Source organism: Rhinolophus sinicus, linkage group LG18 (assembly GCF_036562045.2).
Source record: "Rhinolophus sinicus isolate RSC01 linkage group LG18, ASM3656204v1, whole genome shotgun sequence".
In the NCBI taxonomy this organism is placed as follows: Eukaryota; Metazoa; Chordata; class Mammalia; order Chiroptera; family Rhinolophidae; genus Rhinolophus; species Rhinolophus sinicus.
In genome coordinates this window covers 17,614,922-17,632,438 of record NC_133767.1, presented here as the reverse complement: position 1 = coordinate 17,632,438, position 17,517 = coordinate 17,614,922, and the positions used below count along the sequence as shown (strand labels likewise).

General features: G+C 50.9%; 2 protein-coding genes across 2 annotated transcripts; one reads left to right on the top strand and one right to left on the bottom strand.

Annotated features, from left to right (window-relative positions):
- The first annotated feature begins 466 nt into the window (after positions 1 to 466).
- ASPHD1 (aspartate beta-hydroxylase domain containing 1) lies at positions 467 to 4,064 on the top strand. The gene is made up of 3 exons (XM_019754690.2): positions 467 to 1,984; positions 3,168 to 3,281; positions 3,808 to 4,064. Exons 1-3 carry the CDS (start codon positions 1,147 to 1,149, stop codon positions 3,915 to 3,917), a joined length of 1,062 nt encoding a protein of 353 aa, XP_019610249.2. The 5' UTR covers positions 467 to 1,146; the 3' UTR covers positions 3,918 to 4,064.
- Positions 4,065 to 4,218: 154 nt separating this feature from the next.
- On the bottom strand, positions 4,219 to 17,119 carry KCTD13 (potassium channel tetramerization domain containing 13). Its single transcript, XM_019754691.2, has 6 exons — positions 16,654 to 17,119; positions 15,151 to 15,320; positions 7,413 to 7,502; positions 7,271 to 7,323; positions 6,471 to 6,666; positions 4,219 to 4,988 (listed from the first exon to the last, which is right to left on the bottom strand). The coding sequence occupies exons 1-6, from the start codon at positions 16,895 to 16,897 to the stop codon at positions 4,752 to 4,754; spliced, it is 990 nt and encodes a 329-aa protein (XP_019610250.1). The 5' UTR covers positions 16,898 to 17,119; the 3' UTR covers positions 4,219 to 4,751.
- Positions 17,120 to 17,517: the final 398 nt, after the last annotated feature.

Sequence of the window (17,517 nt, the reverse complement as noted above, 5' to 3'; positions counted from 1 at the left end):
CCTAGGGAGTGACGGGCTGAGATCTGGAGAGGGGAGACCCCTCCTCTTACATACAACATGAGCCCGGCCCGCTGCCAGGGGGTTTCAACTTTGGTTTCCACCCCCCCCACCCCCCCACCCCGGCCTCTTCTCACAACGCCTCTGGAGAGGCCTTTTCAGCACCACCAGTGCGCGGACAGCTCTTCCCGGCCGGGCCCGAGTGGGCCCCGCCCCCGGCGCCGCGGGCAATTGGCTGCAGCCGCCTTCACTGTCAATCAGGCTCCAGCCTGGGCTGGCTCCTGTGAAAGGAGGAGTCACAGGCCGACCGGTCCGAGCATCTGCAGACCCACGGACCCGCCACGGCGTCTCTGCCCGCAGTCCGCGCGCTCGTCCCGCCCCTTGGTCTGCCCCGCCCCAGGCCCCGCCTCTTCTTTTCGCATTGCGGGGAGCCTGGAGGTTGGCATCTTGCCCCTTTGCGCCCCACGTGGCATCCCTTAGGGGTCCCGGGAAAGGGAAACCCAGAGACGACCCCTGCCCCCAACCCCCGGCAGAGTTGCCGCAGAGTTGGGCGGGGACGGGGGTAGCTAAGCTGAGGGGAGGGGGTGACGTCAGGGTGTGTGGGAGCCAAGGAAGGAGCGAGTGGAGTGTGGAGGGGAGAGACAGAGAGAGAACGAGAGAACGGGAACCCGTGGGTCGGGTCGAAGGAGAAGTGAGGGCAGAGAGGAGAGCGGGGGTAGGTAGGAGAGAGAGAAGCCGCTGCAGAGGACCGCTGGTTGCGGGTTCCCGGGGCTGAGGGTCCAGGTGGAGTAGAAACTGCTGCCGGGGGGGAAGCTAGAAGGAAAGGGGCAGGAGGAGAGAGAGAGAGCGAGAGCGAAAAGAGGGGTGGGAGGTGGAGGGAAGAGGGAAGAAAGGAGAGGGAGACAGACGGTGGGGAAAGCAGAGGCAGAAGGTGAGAGAGGAAACCGCAGCAGGAGAAAGAAGCGAGGGGGAGGGTGAAAGAGGAAGAGGAGAGAGTTGGAGAAAGAAGAGATAGGAGAGAGAGGAAGAAGGAAAGAGAGGAACACGAGGGTTAAAGGTACATGAAGGAGGAGGGAAAGGGAGATACAGGGTGCACAGACCTCAGAAGGAGAGAGAAGCAAGAGTGGGGAGTTTGGAAGGGAAGGAGCCATGGAGAGAACCAGTGGGGAGCTGGGGAGACAGGCGAGCTGGGGTCTGGAAGATGCCCCGGGCCTCTGGGCCATGGCCTCCCTGCCCCTCATGCCCGCATGGCCGTTGCCTCTGGCCTCCTCGGCCTTTACCCTGCTCCTGGGAGCCCTCACCTCCCTTTTCCTCTGGTACTGCTACCGCTTGGGCTCCCAAGATGTGCAGGCCCTGGGGGCTGGGAGTCGGGCTGGAGGTGATCGCGGGGAGCCTGGGGGATGCTCTGAGGCTGGCAGGCCAAGCCCAGGGAGCCCTGGGGAGTCTGGGGAAGGCCCCAGGGCAGAAGGCCTGGTGAGCCGTCGCCTGCGGGCCTACGCCAGGCGCTACTCCTGGGCAGGGATGGGGAGGGTGAGGCGGGCCGCTCAGGGGGGCCCATGCCCTGGGGGAGGGCCAGGGGTCCTGGGCATTCAGCGCCCAGGCCTGCTTTTCCTGCCAGACCTGCCCTCCGCCCCCTTTGTGCCACGGGATGCCCAGCGGCATGATGTGGAGCTCCTGGAGAGCAGCTTTCCTGCGATTCTGCGGGACTTTGGGGCTGTGAGCTGGGATTTCTCAGGGACGACCCCCCTGCCTCGGGGCTGGTCCCCACCTCTGGCCCCCGGGTGCTACCAGCTCCTGCTGTACCAAGCCGGCAGGTGCCAACCCAACAACTGCCGCCGGTGCCCCGGGGCCTATCGGGCACTGAGGGGGTTGCGGAGCTTCATGAGTGCCAACACCTTTGGCAATGCTGGCTTCTCCGTCCTCCTGCCGGGGGCCCGGCTTGAGGGCCGCTGTGGGCCCACTAATGCCAGGGTCAGATGCCATCTGGGTAAGTACATGTTGCCTGCTTCTCTTCTCTGCCACCAGATCTTTCTACACTGTGGTTCTGATCGTGCCTCTTCTCAGAAATCTTGCCCAGCCTGTTGCCCACAGAGCAGCCTTTCCTGAGCTTCAGTTACCTGCAAACCCTCTTCCTAAGCCTTGCCGAACTCATTTCCCACCTGCAGTTTCTTCATAGGGACTCCCCACACAGTTTTCCTTATTTAAAAGGAATCTTTATAGAACAATGCTAATCGATATTACTTGTCCTAAATAGAAAGTACTCATAAAAACAAATTTAAACTTAAAAAAAAGGCTTAAAAAATTCTAGCTAAATAGTCTCTGAGACGGAAATTCTCGTTTAGAAGGCAGCCATGTCAGTGGGGTCTTAGTGCTGTGGTTGCACCAAACTGAGATGTTCTTTGTGATGTTTTAAAGATTGAAAGAAAATGGAAAAGAAAAAAATTTTCTGGTGGTTATTTATTGCCACGACCTTGTTTTGCCTAAAATCATCTCTTGTGCTCCCGGGTGGACATGTCCTCCATTTCGAAGTGCCCTGGCCACAGAATCAAGCCACATCCTTCTTCTCCTCATCTCCCATCTGTTCCCTTCCTCCCATCCCCTCCCACCCTAAATCCTGAAGGCCTTCTGACTCATCCTGGCAGACACCACACTCACGCTGTACTCTTAACCTAAAATGTCTTTTCCCCTCATCATTTTATCCACTCCTGGAAAACTACTTAACCTTCAGGACTCATACTTGCAAGCTTCGCACCTTCTCTGGGATGTCTTATTATTCCGTCATTTGAAGGGGCTGCTCCGTTTTCTCACATTTAACTGCGGGGTCCTTGGGCCAGGGCAGTCATTCATTTTATACTTTGTAGGGAGAGAGGGCCCAGCACATAGTAGGTGTTTAAGTTAAATTGTCAGAAGCCCAGGAGGAGATGCCACTTCCTCTAGGAAACCTTCCCTTTCCTGGGAAACAGATTGGACCTTGCACTGCATGTCCTCTATCTCCTAGCCCTTCTTTCAGCCAGTGCTGTGTTATGACTATACTGGAGTCACCTCCCAGAGAGCAAGGAGGGACCACCATTGAACCTGGCATTGGAGGCCCTCAGCCTACTTTCTGACTGAATGGGGTGGGCCCTTTTGACGGAGGCGGGAAGGTTGGATGCCTGGCTCTCTCTCCACAGGCCTGAAGATCCCCCCTGGCTGTGAGCTGGTGGTTGGGGGCGAGCCCCAGTGCTGGGCTGAGGGACACTGCCTGCTGGTGGACGACTCCTTCCTGCACACGGTGGCTCACAATGGTAAGGGGGGTGGGGCTCCTGCTCTGCTTGGGATGAAGGGCTGAGGTGAAGGGGACTAGATGAGAGGCTATAGGATCAGCTCAGGGCTTGGTGTCCCAGCGCCACTGTTTTCCAGCTACATGACCTTGAACAAGTCAGGTAACTTCTCCAATCACCTGTGAAATGGGGCCACCGCCTTCTTGATGAGGTTACTGAAGGAGTAAATGAATGCAGGTGTGTAGGACGTGGTTAACAGCACAAGACCCTGGGCCTGGACCACCTGGGTTCCTGTCCTACCTCTGGCACTTATGAGCTCTGTGACCTTGGGCAAGTTATTTAACCCCTTTGTGCCTTGGTGACTTTGTCTAAAATAAGGATGATTATGGCACTACCTTATAGTTTGTTTTGATGATTAAGACTTCATGCATATGGGGGGGCACAGTGCTTGGCACTTGCTTACAAAGTGTTGGCTTCTATGCCTACTGGTGAGCACTCTGGCATATAAGGACTTAACATCAGCGACTGTCTCCATCCCCATGTGCCCTAGGCTCCCCCGAAGATGGGCCTCGCGTGATCTTCATCGTGGACCTCTGGCACCCCAACGTGGCTGGGGCTGAGCGCCAGGCCCTCGACTTTGTCTTTGCACCAGACCTTTGACAGGGCTCCCTTCAGACATGCGGGCTGGAGAGATGCTGCATTCAGGTGGCCTGGGTGGTGGCCCGGCATCCGATGCAGGGGGTGGGGTGGGGCTGTGGCAGAACTGGCGGGTGAACACTGAAATACAGATCTTGTCTCCTCTCCGAATTCCTGACTACTTCCTTCCCAGCTGCCAGCCCAGAGAAAGCTTGGGTTGGGGGCAGCGGCGCATGTCTTCTCCAATCCAACGAGCTAGGGACCACCTTCATACAAGCTAGCTCGCTGGCCCTCTCCCCAGGACTCAGCCTCAGAGCCCCAACTTGACTTTATTCCAATAATTTAATAGAAAATTAAAATAATAAATAATATGAAACAGATTGAGAAGATAGCTGAGCTGGTGTAGGCCCAGCCAGCCCAAGACAAAGTGAAGGAGGGAGGGAGGCAAACGACCCCGCACAACGACCCCACACAACAGTTGGAGGCAGCTCAAAACGTGGTGGGTGTTACGAAGGGCTGGCTTGACACTTTGGCGTGGACAACGTACTAAGAAAAGAGAACAGGGATTCCAACTCATTGTAAACCAGCTGAGGGAAGATGACAGGGCAAGGACAGGGATGAGGGCACACACGTAGGCCGTGTGCAGGGCTCTGGCCCAGGGAGGGGCTGGAACGTACCGTGTTATGAGCGATGAAGTGGGAATGGACGGAAAAGGCCGAAGTGCACGGTACCACGCAACCGAAGGACAAAGGAAGACTCGCGGCTTGGCCAGCAAAGCCAGGGAAGAGGGCTGGTGCGGGGCGGAAACGAGACAGGGACTGGGTCCCACGTCAGGAGGGAAATGGAAAAAGGGCAGGATCAGTCCTTGAAGACGATCTGTTGGCCGTGAGGACGCTCGTCATGGGTGATGTGACGCCGCACGTGGATCCTGCGGACCCGGTGCTCTCGGCCCTCCTCGTCGTCCCCTCGGCCGGCCCCGCCACCTCCTGCTGCACCCCCTGTGGCCTCCAGGAGGGCTGGGTCCGGGCCCCGGGGAGTCTCATAGATCAGGATGTTCAGGGTCTCCTCAAAGATCCGGGCCTCTGGGAACTCCACCTGCAAAATGCCAGCAGCCCCAAGCCCCCACGCTCAGGCCCAGCCACACAGCCACCCCGTCCCCAGCTGCTCCTGCCCGGGCACACCTCCCCCCACCTTTGCAGGCCCAGGTTCTCTGGCCTGGACTGCCCTCTTTGCAACTTCTTTACTCAGCAAAGTCACGCTTCTACATCAAGGTCCAGCTCTGAGTCGGGCAGGTATTTGTTTTCTCTCCTTTGCTACCAAGTCTCTTGGCCTTTTTTTTCATTAGGGGAATGTTTCCTGAGGGGCTGCACTGTCCCAGCTGTTCTAGGCATTAAGGATACAGCCATGAACAAAATGGACCAAGTTCCTGTCCACAGGGAGTTTACATTCTAGGGAGAGGACAGACGGACATTTAATAAAAAATAAACTGTCAGATGATGAGTGTTATGGAAAAACATGTAGCAGGAAAGGGGTAGGGAAGGCCACCTCTAGGAACGTTACAAATTTAAAGAGGGAGTTCCCAGAGGCCTCACCGAGATGACATTCGACCACTGGCTGAAGGAGGGGAGGGAGCGAGCCAGGTGGCTGACAGAGGAAGAGCATTCTGGGAAGAGGCAGTAAGTGGAAGCGCTCTGGGGCAGGGGTGCATTTATTATCTGCACAGCAGGAACAAGGCAGCCGATGCCAGGAGGCGGTGATGGAGAGAGTGAGGGGGATGAAGTGAAGGGGCCTGGGCTTCTCCTGTGCGGCTTGGCGGAATGTAACTAGTGTAACTCCTACCAAGCTGCATGCTAATTGTTTATCTTCCCGTCTTCCCAATTGCAGAGGAAGCCTCTTGCAAGTTGGGTCACTCACTCATCATTCATTTACGCATTCAGTAAATGTTTCCCAGCTTCCACTAGGAAGTGATCAACTCTTCTACTAGCCTCCACTAGTGCTAGAGAGACAGGGAAGAAAAAGATACAGGCCTGCCCTCAAGGAGCTAACACCTTACAGCTGAAATAAACCCTCCTACCACCGCCCCATACCCACACTACAGCAAACACCGTGTTTAGCTAAGAATGAAGTTTGACCAACTTTGTCTGGGGTTGTTGGGTTGAAAGTTCATGGGCGAAGGTGTCCCAAAGAAAGTGATGCTTGGCTTGGGTCTTCAAGAGTACGCACAAGTTCACTGGGCAGATAAGGATGAGGAAAAATCATCCCAAGGAAAAGGAACAGTGTGCAAAGGGAGGGAGGTGTGACACAGCGCCGGGGACTCAGAGACTGGCAAGATCTCTGGTGTAGCTGAGGCACAGCCCTCATTGCAAGGGCAGAAAAGATCAGGCTGGTATGACCATCAGGGCCCAGATGACATGACATCAGGACGTGCCCAGCGAAGAACCCAGAACTTGGTACCCTGCTCCTGGCTCTGATGACTTCTGCCCGATCGGCCAAGCTGCCTTTGCCCAGGTCCTGGCCGCCTGCCCACCATCACTACCGCCCTCCCTGACCGGAGGTCTGCCCCGCATCCCTTCTGACCTTGGTCTGCTTCTTCTCCGTGGCATAGACAATGGAGGTGCAACACACCTCCGCGATTTTGCGGCCCTGCCCGTAGAAAGACCAGCAGCAGATTTCGTCGCCCAGCACGTCCTTGAGGAAGAGCAGCCGCCCGTGGAAGCGCAGGGCCAGCTTGTCAAACAGCTCGATGTTCTTGAGGAGGTTGTCATCTGAGGTGCTGGGGGAGGACCAGGGCCCAAGGCTTCAGCACAACCCGCCCCCCCGGCACGCGGGTCCCGCCCCTGCGTTCGGTGTCCCACGGGCCGTGCTAAGCAGGCCTCCGAAAGGAAGCCACGTTTGCTGCGCAAACCCCAGCACAGCGGAGGGGCACCCCTGGATGTCTCTGGGGTCACCTGGCATCCTAGCCCCACCACTGTTTAACTGGTTGACACTAAGGCAAGTTACTTCACCTCTTGGTGCCTCAATTTCCTCATCTGTAAAATGGAGATCTCCACAGTACCTCCCTTGAACAAACTGTGAGGATTGCGTGAATCAACACACCAAGGCACAGCCGTGCCTGTTGTCCATTAGGCTCTTGGTTTGTGCTGGTCACCGTCTGGGCCTCACCTGAACCCGGTTTCACTGACGATAAAACGGAAGCTCAGCCGTGGGAATGAGCCGTCCCAGGCACCCGCGGGTAAGCGGCAGAGCTGCAATGTGCTTGCAGGCTGGCGCTCTTCTTTCTCCTCCCTCTGGGTGGCCGTGCCCTTCCCCAGGGCCACCAGCAGGGCTGTCGGGACCCCAGACCCCACCCGGGGCCCCTCCCCGCCCGGGGCGGTCACCTGGTGTAGGAGTACTTGTTGTTACTGCGGTTGTGCAGCAGCTTCACCGCGGGCTGTGGGGGAAGCAGAGGGTGGGGAAGAGCGGGGGTCAGGCTGCAGGGAGAGGGCGCTGCCTCCCCCCTCCAGGGCTCAGGGGCCTCACCTTGGAGGTGCTGGCCAGGAGCTGCTGCTCCTCCCGGGGAGATGTCACCGTGGGGATGAGGCACAGCGGGGACAGGTTCTCCCTTTTTTGCTGGAGAAGAAGTGGAAGGTGGTTAAGAACACAAGCAAAGGCCACTCACTCCCCCACTGGAAAGCCTTCCAAAGCCGCTTGCTGCCTTTGGGGAAAATCCTGACTCCACAGCGGTCCACAGGCTCTGCAGGGTCCGCCATCTTTCTCCCCGCTGCCTGCTGGCCTTCAGGCCCACCCATGGCCTGTTGGTTGGCACACCCAGTTTGTACCCACCTAGCCCTTTGCTGCTCCCACTGCTAGGAACGGCCTACACTCATTGTTTGCAGGGCTGGGTCCTCCATACCATTCAGGTTTCAGCTCAAACAGGGCCTCTGGGTGTGTGTGGGGGTGCTGGTCCCCCTGCCCCCAAGCTCCTCTGTTTCTTGCTTTTCATAGTATCAGTTCCCTTTCTTTATGGCACTTAGTTCTTCCCATTTTCTCATTTTTTGATACTTGTGCTTATGGTCTGTCTTTTCCCATCCAGGAAGTAAGTGCCTAGTATGTAGTAGAAGCTCTATATGGATTTGTCAAATGAATGAACCTGGTTGGGTGGGAGATTGGAGGCAAAATCAAAACCGGACACAGGCTTCTTTCCTCTTCTGCCTGTTGAATCTTCCTGACAAAACCCCTCACCTCTCCCAACCAAAAACCTAGATGTGCAATTCTAATACAAATTCCACTTTTTTTTAAAAAAGAAACTCATGGGACTTTTTCTAAAATTAATATGGAAGGATAGAAGTTTACTATTACTTAGGTCAATTTTTAAAAAGAGCCAAGAGGAGAGATTGACTCTACCAGATACTAAAGTATCCTACGAAGCCATAATAATGAAAACAGTGTGGTTTTGGTGCAGAAACAAACAAAAACCATGGAACACAATAGGGAGCTTGGAAAGAGACTAATGTACATGAGAAGTGAGTTACAAAGAGGACGCCACAAATCAATGGAGAGAGTATGGAGTATGTATTGGTTATTGCTGTGTAACAAATGGTCCCAAACCGTTAACAACTTAAATCAACAGGATATATTTATTATCTGTTTCTGTGGGTTAGGAATTCAGGAGGGGCTTAGTGAGGTGGTTCTGGCATGGGGTCTCTCGTGAGGTTGGAGTCCTGTCAGCCGGGGCTGTGGTAACCTGAAGGCACATATGAGTCTGGAGGGTTTGTTTCTAAGAAAGCTTGTTCCTATGGCAGGCAAATAACTTGCCCAGGTTCATGCTGTCACTTGGCAGGAAGCGTCTGTCCCCTGTCACTTGGACCTCTCCACAGGGTTGCCTGAGTGTCCTTATAACATGGCAGCTGACTTCTCCAAGGCAAGTAATTCAAGAGAGAGCAGGTAGAGGCCTCAGGGTCTTTTATGACCTAGTTTTGTCAGCCCTATTCAGTGTGGGAGGAAACTCCACAGATAAATGAATACTAGGGAACAAGAATTGGCTGCCATTGATGCAAATCCCTCCCATATGGAAAACACACTCACCCCCTCTCACGATCCCCCAAAGTCTCATCCCATTGCAGCATCAGGTTCAAGTACAGAATCTTGTCATCTGCATCAGGTCCAGGTGGGGATGAGGCTCTGTGAGCGTAGTTCCTTAACTATAGCTTCATAAATACATTTGTTCTTTTAAAAAAAAAAAAAAAAAAAAAAAGATTTTATTGGGGAAGGGGAACAGGACTTTATTGGGGAACAGTGTGTACTTCCGGGACTTTTTCCAAGTCAAGTTGTTGTCCTTTCAGTCTTAGTTGTGGAGGGCGCAGCTCAACTCCAGGTCCAGTTGCTGTTGTTAGTTGCAGGAGGCACAGCCCACCATCCCTTGCAGGCGTTGAACCGGCAACCTTGTGGTTAAGAGGACGCGCTCCAACCAGCTGAGCCATCTGGGAGCTCAGCGGCAGCTCATTGACTTCATTCTAGTTGTGGAGGGCGCAGCTCGCTGGACCATGTGGGAATTGAACTGGCAGCCCCATTGCCCAGAGCTCGTGCTCTAACCTACTGAGCTACCCGTCTGCTCCAGTACATTTGCTCTTGATCTGAAGACCTGTGGACTAAAGAGACAGTTATCTCCTCCATACACCCAATATACAATGGGGAGCCGGCATCCACTAGGACACTCCTGTTGGAAAGGGTGGGGGGCGGGAGGCACATGGCAGTCACTGCTTCATAGAAACTGTGTAATCCAGCTGGACAAATGTGCAGAGCTCTGACGCCTACTCGTGAGCCGAAATGCTTCTCTATGGCTCTTGGCTCCGCCCTGAGTCATCCTTCCTTTTCCATAAAGACAGTCCGTGCTTGCAGCTCCGTGGTTTTCTCAGCCAGCTTCCTGCCTGTAGAACTTTGGGGTGCAAAGCCCTCTTCTCTTCCCTGTCTCTATCCCTTTCAGTCCAAGCTGCCAGTGTTTCAGTGCCAAGCTGCCAGTAGAATCCTGAACAACTGAATGGGTGTCTTGTGAGTCTTGGGGTTCAGTTCATTAGACAAAAGCCACACCCACAAATCCTTGTGAAATAAGCACATGTCTGCTTGGGCTCGAGCTGAGACTGCTGAGGGATGACACCCGTATGCTTCTTAGATGGGCCATTATTTGACTGAGTGGTTCTCTGAGGCATCTCCTTGGATATTTTTGAGGTCTTAACAAAGGATTTTACCGTCGCATCCTCAGCTTCATCTTTCAGACCATGTTTTACTGAGAACGCCCTGAATTTGATCTTTGCCTAGAACAGGGGAGTCCAAACTTTTTTCAACGTTGTTTTACCAAGGGCCATATGCGGTAAAATACACAAACAGCCGGGCCACTCACTTGAGGTGAAGTACGTATTGCCTCACCTGGTTTATTTAAGTAAACTAAATATAGTTTTGGAATTTGCTGCGGGCCAATTAAAAATGGATTGTGGGCCACAGTTGGCCCGCAGGCCGCAGTTTGGACACCCCTGGCCTAGAAGCTGCTTGTTAATTTTAACATTATTTGTTACCTGGAAAGGCTAGGAATGTTCAAACCCAGTAATTCCTGGCTCCTTTTCATCCAACTGTTTAGTGTGTAGTTTCCTATGTTATTGTCAACAAGAAACCAGGTATCACCTTCAGCATTCTGTCTGGAAACCTCTGTAGCTAAGTCACCCAGTTCATTAGGTTATGTTTTCGATTTTCTACGTTACCATGGGAGACAGTGTTGCTGAACTTCCCACTAGGTAAGAAGGATCCCTTTACACCATTTCCAGTAGCATTTTCCTCACTACTGCCTCCTCAGAGGTCATCAGATACCTATAGACAGACTCTTTAAAGCTCTATAGGCTTTTAACACTCTCCTCAAGGTCCTTCTGGCTCCTGCCCACTTCCCAGTTCTGAAGCCACTCCCCCATTTTAAGTTTTTGTTATGGTAGAACCCCACTCCAGATACCAAAATCTGTTATCTACTGCTGGGTAACAAATTACTACAAATGTAGCAGCTTAAAACAATAAACATTTATTATCTCACACCGTTTCTGGGGGTCAGGGACTTGAGATTGGCTTAGCTAGATGGTCCTGGTCCAGGGTCTCTCATGAAGCTTAAGTGCGGGTGCTGGCCAGGGCTGCAGTTACCGCGAGATCTCAGTAGGCCTTAAGGATCTGCTTCTGACAGAGCTCACGCGTGTGGCTGGGGGTTTGTGCTGGCTATTGGCAGGAAGCTTCAGCCCCTTTCCAAGTGAACCACCCCCTAGGGCTGCTTGAGTGTCCTCACATGGCAGTTGGCTTCCCCCTGAGTGAGTGATCCAGTCAAGTGGCAGAAACAGCAATGTCTTTTGTGAACAAGTTTTAAAAGTCATATGCTCTCATTTCTGCAATCTGATTGGTTACCTAGGTCAGCCCTAATCAGTGTAGGAGGCGACTACATGAAAGCCAGAACAAACAGGAGGTAAGAATTGATGGTGGCCAACTCGGCCACAGGCTACCACAGATTAAGAGATGGCATTGGGAAAACTAGCTCACTCTATGGAGGACAAGAAAAGAATTAAATCCCTTCGTAATTCACATTTATAATAGTGAATTCCATTTAGATTAAAAGACCCATATATGAAAGATAAAACTATAAAGCTAATAAAACAAAGAAAAATGGAAAAAATTTCTTAAAGAAGATCCTAAAAGGATACATCATTAGGCGAAAAAAAAAGAAGAGGAATTTACTACATTAAAATCAAGAATTTGTCCAGTTGACAATGGAAAGTGTGACCTTACAAATAATCCCATGTAATAATATTGAGAGAATGATAGAATTATATTTATAGTTGACAACAGGAAAATGTAACTATGATGGAGGGATTAAACCATCATCACCTGAATCCAGGCTAATTCTGACCATCATTAACGATGGGTCACAGTAGCAATATTATGACACTCTCGATATAACACAATCTAAAATGTATAAAATTACCTAAGTGGATTCTAACCAAAATGTTTAATATTGAGCCTTTAAATCTACTGTCTAGTTTATAGAAAACTCAGGATGGGGTAGGGTAACAAATCAAATGATTCCACCAACAACCAGGTAAATTTGGGAACTGGCTCATTGTGCAGGAAAGCTGCTGGTCTCTTTAACAAATTAGCATCATGAGAAAAAAGGGACTGTTTTGGGTGAGAAGAGCCTTAAAGAACATAATACATAGATGTGATGCAAGGATCTAGACTGGGTCCTTGTTTAGATGAACCAGCTATAAAAGATATTTCTGTAACAAATAGAGAAATTTGTGTATGCCCTGGACACTAGATAAAATTTTATTGACATGGAATGGTGGCAATTATTAACAAAGAAACAAAGCAGATTACAAACAGCATATACATCATGATTGTATTATATTTTGGCAAATACACCCACACAAATATGTACAAACACACACATGAAAAAACATGGAAGGACATTTAGTGCTTTTATATTTTTAATTATGTGTTTTCTAAATTTCCATTACACACACACACACACACACACACACACACACAGCTTTAAAAATAATAAATGGTTTTTTATAATAAAAAAATCAAGGATTTCTATTCTATAATAGATGCTACAGAGAGGTGACTTTCTAAGAGAAAATACTAGCAACACATAAAACTGACTAGAAATTATTATCTGAAACAGACTTCCTCAACTGGGGTTCCTCTCCTGAATCTCAAAACCGAGCAAATAATTTGAGTAACGATTTTCTCAACTCTCCCAAGGATGCTAGGTAAATAGTACCATCCTAGATACATAGGAGAAAAGTAAATTTATTATGTACAATACATGCCTTAGGGTAATAGGGCTTAATTCTCCCTAGGAACTAAACTAAAACATGCAAGGATCTCCTATAAAGCAACAAGATGAAAAAAAAAAAAAACTCAGCAGAAAATTTGGTAAAGAATATGAATAGGCAATTCACAGAAGGGGAAACAAAAAAGCTCGTATATGAAAAGATGCTCAATCTCATTAGTAATCAGAGGGATGCAAATTAAAATGAGATCACTCTATACCAATCAGATTGGCAAAATGAGAACACTGGATGATGCTATGTGTTGTGGAGGATGTGCAGAAACGGGGTCCCTTACGCACTGCTGATCAAGAGTATAAAGTGCTACATCCATGCGGGAGAGTCATCTGACGATGTTGCTGAAATTCGTTTGTATGTGTCTTGTCCCCAGCAATTCCACTCCCAGCGACAATCATGAGAAACCCTGGCTCTGGACCCAGAAGGGCCCATGTATGAGGATGCTCACCGTGGCACCGTTTGTGGGACAGGAAGTGGGACGCAATCTAGGTCTCCAACCTCAGGGGAATGCATACATAAAATATGGTGAATGCGTACCATAGATTCCTGTGCAGCAGTTAGAAGCGAAGAACTAAACATACATAGAGCAGCATGAATAGACATTTAAAAAGTGTTAAATTAAGAAACAGAACACACGATCAATAGCTCAATGCCATTTATGCTCATTTAAAACGCATATAAAACAAAGTTTTAGCTTTTGAAGGGTACAAACATAATCCAAGCATATGTATCAAAACATCAGACTTGGAGGGGTACCTATGGGGGAAAGGGAAGTGGGCAGGGGGTTGGGAATGAAGGAAAAACATAAAAAGAGGAAAGATTTGCATAGATCAATGATGACTAAGTGCCACACAGAAGAATGCATGAACTCAACATTTGGTACCTAAATCTTAAAAACAAAAACCTCCAAACAAATAAGCCAAGTGGGGCGGGGATGGGAAGGTCTCAGGGAACCTGGAAAAGAGACAGCTGGAGCATAGAAGAAAAAGCATTGCACTTGAGAATCAGATAACCTGGGGAAGAATGTGAGCTGGGCTGCTTACTGGCTCTGATCTTGGATGCATCCTCAATTTCCCTCATGGTTTTTGTTTCTTTTAAATGTCAAACGGGTCCAAGATGTACACACTAGCAGAATCGCTCCTGACACACAGGAGTGATTCTGTGGATATGGATAACATTAGATAAACATTAGATTCAGGAGTGGGTGTGAGATAATATTAGATAAATGTAGAACTACCGAGCAGGAATGCACCTCCAAGATCATCCAGTTCAACGTCCTTCAAACTGCAAGCAGTTACGGGTCATGAACTAAGTTTAATGGCTCTCAAACAGCAGTGAAAGGAAAAGAAAGAAAACAGAATATATCAGCGTGTATTTCGCTGAAAGTATCAGTTATAGATATGTGAATATAAAATGCATTTTTTTCTATGGGCTATAATCACAAAGTCTGAAAAACATGGATACAGCCCAAAGGAATTCTATACTTTCGGATTTTGAAAACAAATATTCCCCAAGATAATAGGAAATTGTTCATAGTTGCCACTTTTTAATATACAAAGGACATCAAAAGTGAAACTCTTACAATCTATTAATATTGTATCCTAAAAGAAAGAACTTTTAAATAGGACAGAACAAAAGGCTTTATGTAAAACCCACTGCATTGTACATATTTTTCTCGTTTCCTTATCTTTTGGAACATGAGGACAGAATGCTAGAGGTAGGAATTGACTCACTCAAGGTCACTCAGTCAGCTGCGGTAGCAGTGACACTTAATGCGCATATCCTGGCTGTGTTTTCCAAGTCTTCTCCTAAGAACCCGAAGCTATCCACAGAACAGAAGCCCAGCAGGTGGGGCTCTGGAACCACCAACCCTATTTTATTGGGTTGTGCCACATTTTATTGCCAAAAAAAAAAAAAAAAGTTTTTTTAAGCCACTGGGGTGGGCACTGGGTACTGCCTCCCAGGATAGAACCAGATCACAGAGGTCATTATGTTCCAATTTAAATTTAGATATTTTTGTTCCTAGTGGCATAAGAAAGTTACTTATGATTTCTGAGCAAGGGGGAGAATAGATTAAGCATAAGTCAGGTGGTAGTGTACCAGCTGGACTGGCTGGGTAGAAAGAGCAAGAAGCAGAGAGAGCAGCCATTTAACCATTGTAATAGTCTTGGCATGAGATGTTGAGAATTGTGCTGCCTGAGGCAGAAGGGATGCAGAGGGCAGCACCCCCAAATTCTCTGGGGTCAGGGCTAGTCAAAGCCAGGCCAGAGGCGGCCTCTTCAGGCAGTACTCCATGTTTCCCTTTTTTTTCCACCCCAGTATCTTAATATCTAACTATTTGGTAGCTCTCCCAGGGACATGGGCACACAGGGGTGGGACTCTGGAGGTGGGGGAGGGGCCCTCACCTGCAGTGCCAGCTGGCAATCCTCAATCAGACCCTGTACCAGGTAGTAGCGTGCTTCGCCTAGCAGTTCCCCCAGCTCTCTGGTACTCTCAGGCAGTGGCACGGACCCATCCCGCAGGTAGTTGAGGATTGTGCCAAAGTGGCGGCCGCTCCTGTCAATCAGGACCCAACCTGGTGGGGTGGGGAGAGGAAGGAGAAAGGATGGCTTTGCTGGGGGCCCTGGAGCTATGACATTTTTATGGAAAAAGGATTCCAAAGTTACGAGTCTGAAAACCGATCTTTCTCAAACCTCTGCCTTATCCAAGAAAATCGCCTTTAAACATGTCTAGTGAGTGTTCCCCTAGGCCCCTTTCTAACGCATCCAACCAGAGAGAATTAGTTCCCTCCTAAGTCTATTCCACATTGAGAAGATTCTCCCCTGGAGAAAGTTCTTACAAATTACCTTATCAATAAACCTCTACCTCTTGTGTTAATTCTATCCTATTTAATGAAAATGACCATCCTATTTAATGAAAATGTCTACCCCACCTGCCAGTTCACTACCATTTTAACCTTTACATTCTTCATAGAACTTATCACTATGTATCTGGAATTACATGTCTTTTTTTTTTTTTTATGTTTACTTGCTTACTGTTCTCCCCTGTCCCCACAAAAAAGTAAACTTCATAAGGCTGATCTTCTCAGCTTCATTTACCAAACAAAGTATCTCCAGCCCTAACTGGCAGTGTGCACTTATTAAATAAATACATTCTTCACCTTGAGATTATTTGAAGACTGAGCTGCACCTCCCATATGTTTATTTACCTGCTCTCACAATCCTTTTTAACCCCTCTGAACTCTCCCACACTTTACGCTTCCACTTGGGCACAGTGGGGCCCAAACCTGAATGCAACACTCCCAGAAGGTAAGGTTCGCCTGCCAGCGAGAACTGTCCACCCGCTCCGCTGGGGTGTCCCTGGCAAACTCAAAGAAAGCAGCCTCCTTCTTCTACAATCTGCATTTACAGATAGGTTCCTAGAGTGTGTTGGGGGAAACACAGACCGACGAGACACTCCGGCAACTCTCCAGGCTGGTTGTTAGCGCTGAGGCAGGGAAGGGGGATAAAAAGGCTGGCGGTTGTCAGAAACTGATAAAGGTTGGCTGAAAGAGGGCTGCTGGCGGCGAGGCTGGTTCCCAAGTTTTCTGAGCCGAGGACTGGGAGAACTGGGAGGGAGTGGTCAGGAAAATTCTGGGGTGACATGCTGAATCACTTACCACAGCGGCTGGGGGAGGGGGGATGGTTCCATTAAGTGTTGGTTATTGCTGGGGGTCAAGATTGGGGGAGAAAGGAGACTGTGAATGAGAAAGGGGAGGTTCGATGGGAAGTGGGGGCTGGAGGTGAGAATGAGTTGTCTGCAGGGCAGTGAGACGAGAGCACACACACACTGGGCGATGAACACCGGGGGTCAGGGCGACGGCGCTCCGGAGGATGGAGGGCAGCATGAGTGGGGGGCAGCACGCGTACCTCCGGCATCCGTGATCACCTCGGCCCGGCCGCTGAACATGGCCTTGAGCATGGAGTCCTGTGCCGTGAGGGTGCGCAGCGTGGTGTAGTGCAGCGAGCCGCCCACGTTCAGCTTCACATACTTGCTGTTGGGGGTCAGTGGCTTGAGGCCGTAGGCGGCTGTTCCAGGCTCCAGTCCGGAAGGCTTGGGGACTTCCAGGGACAGGGCCTGGGCCGCCGCCCCGCCCGAGGCCTCCGCCGACATGCCCGGTGGTGGTGGTGGTGGCGGCGGCGGCGGCGGCCGGCGACCTGAAGCCCTCTCCGTGCCCTCCGGCAAAGACCCGGGGGCCCGAGCGCTGGGGCCAGCTCACAGGACCCACACGCCCACACGTCGCCGCTACCCAGCGACACTGGCCGACAATGCCATTGCGCCGGCACCTCCCGGAAGCCGGGCCCCGCAACCGCGCAGGCGCGTCAAAGTAGCGCCGCCGTCTTCGCGAGGCCAGAGTGCGGAGCATGCGCAGGGGCCTTGGGCTGGCGGCGTCGCCGGGCTGCGGCCGCGGAAGTGAGGCGCGCTCTCCTTGGTAGGACCCGAGGCCGCCTGAGGGAAGCGCTCGGCCACCGGCCCGATGTGGACAGCGACGTCCCCGCCTCGTGGCTGCGTTTCGGCTCTCAAGGCGCTGAGCGGGCATGAAGGGGACACTGAGGCCCGTAGAGGGGACTGGGCAAGTTTCCCACCTGCCCACCCCGAGCACCTGGACCGACTGAGGAGAGCTGTGCACAGAGCGCCCGGGGAAGCTCTCCAAGAAGGCTGTGAAAACACAAAAATCCAGCCGACTGCATGTAAAACTCACATGGGCTTTACGCAACCGCTCGTGAATCGGT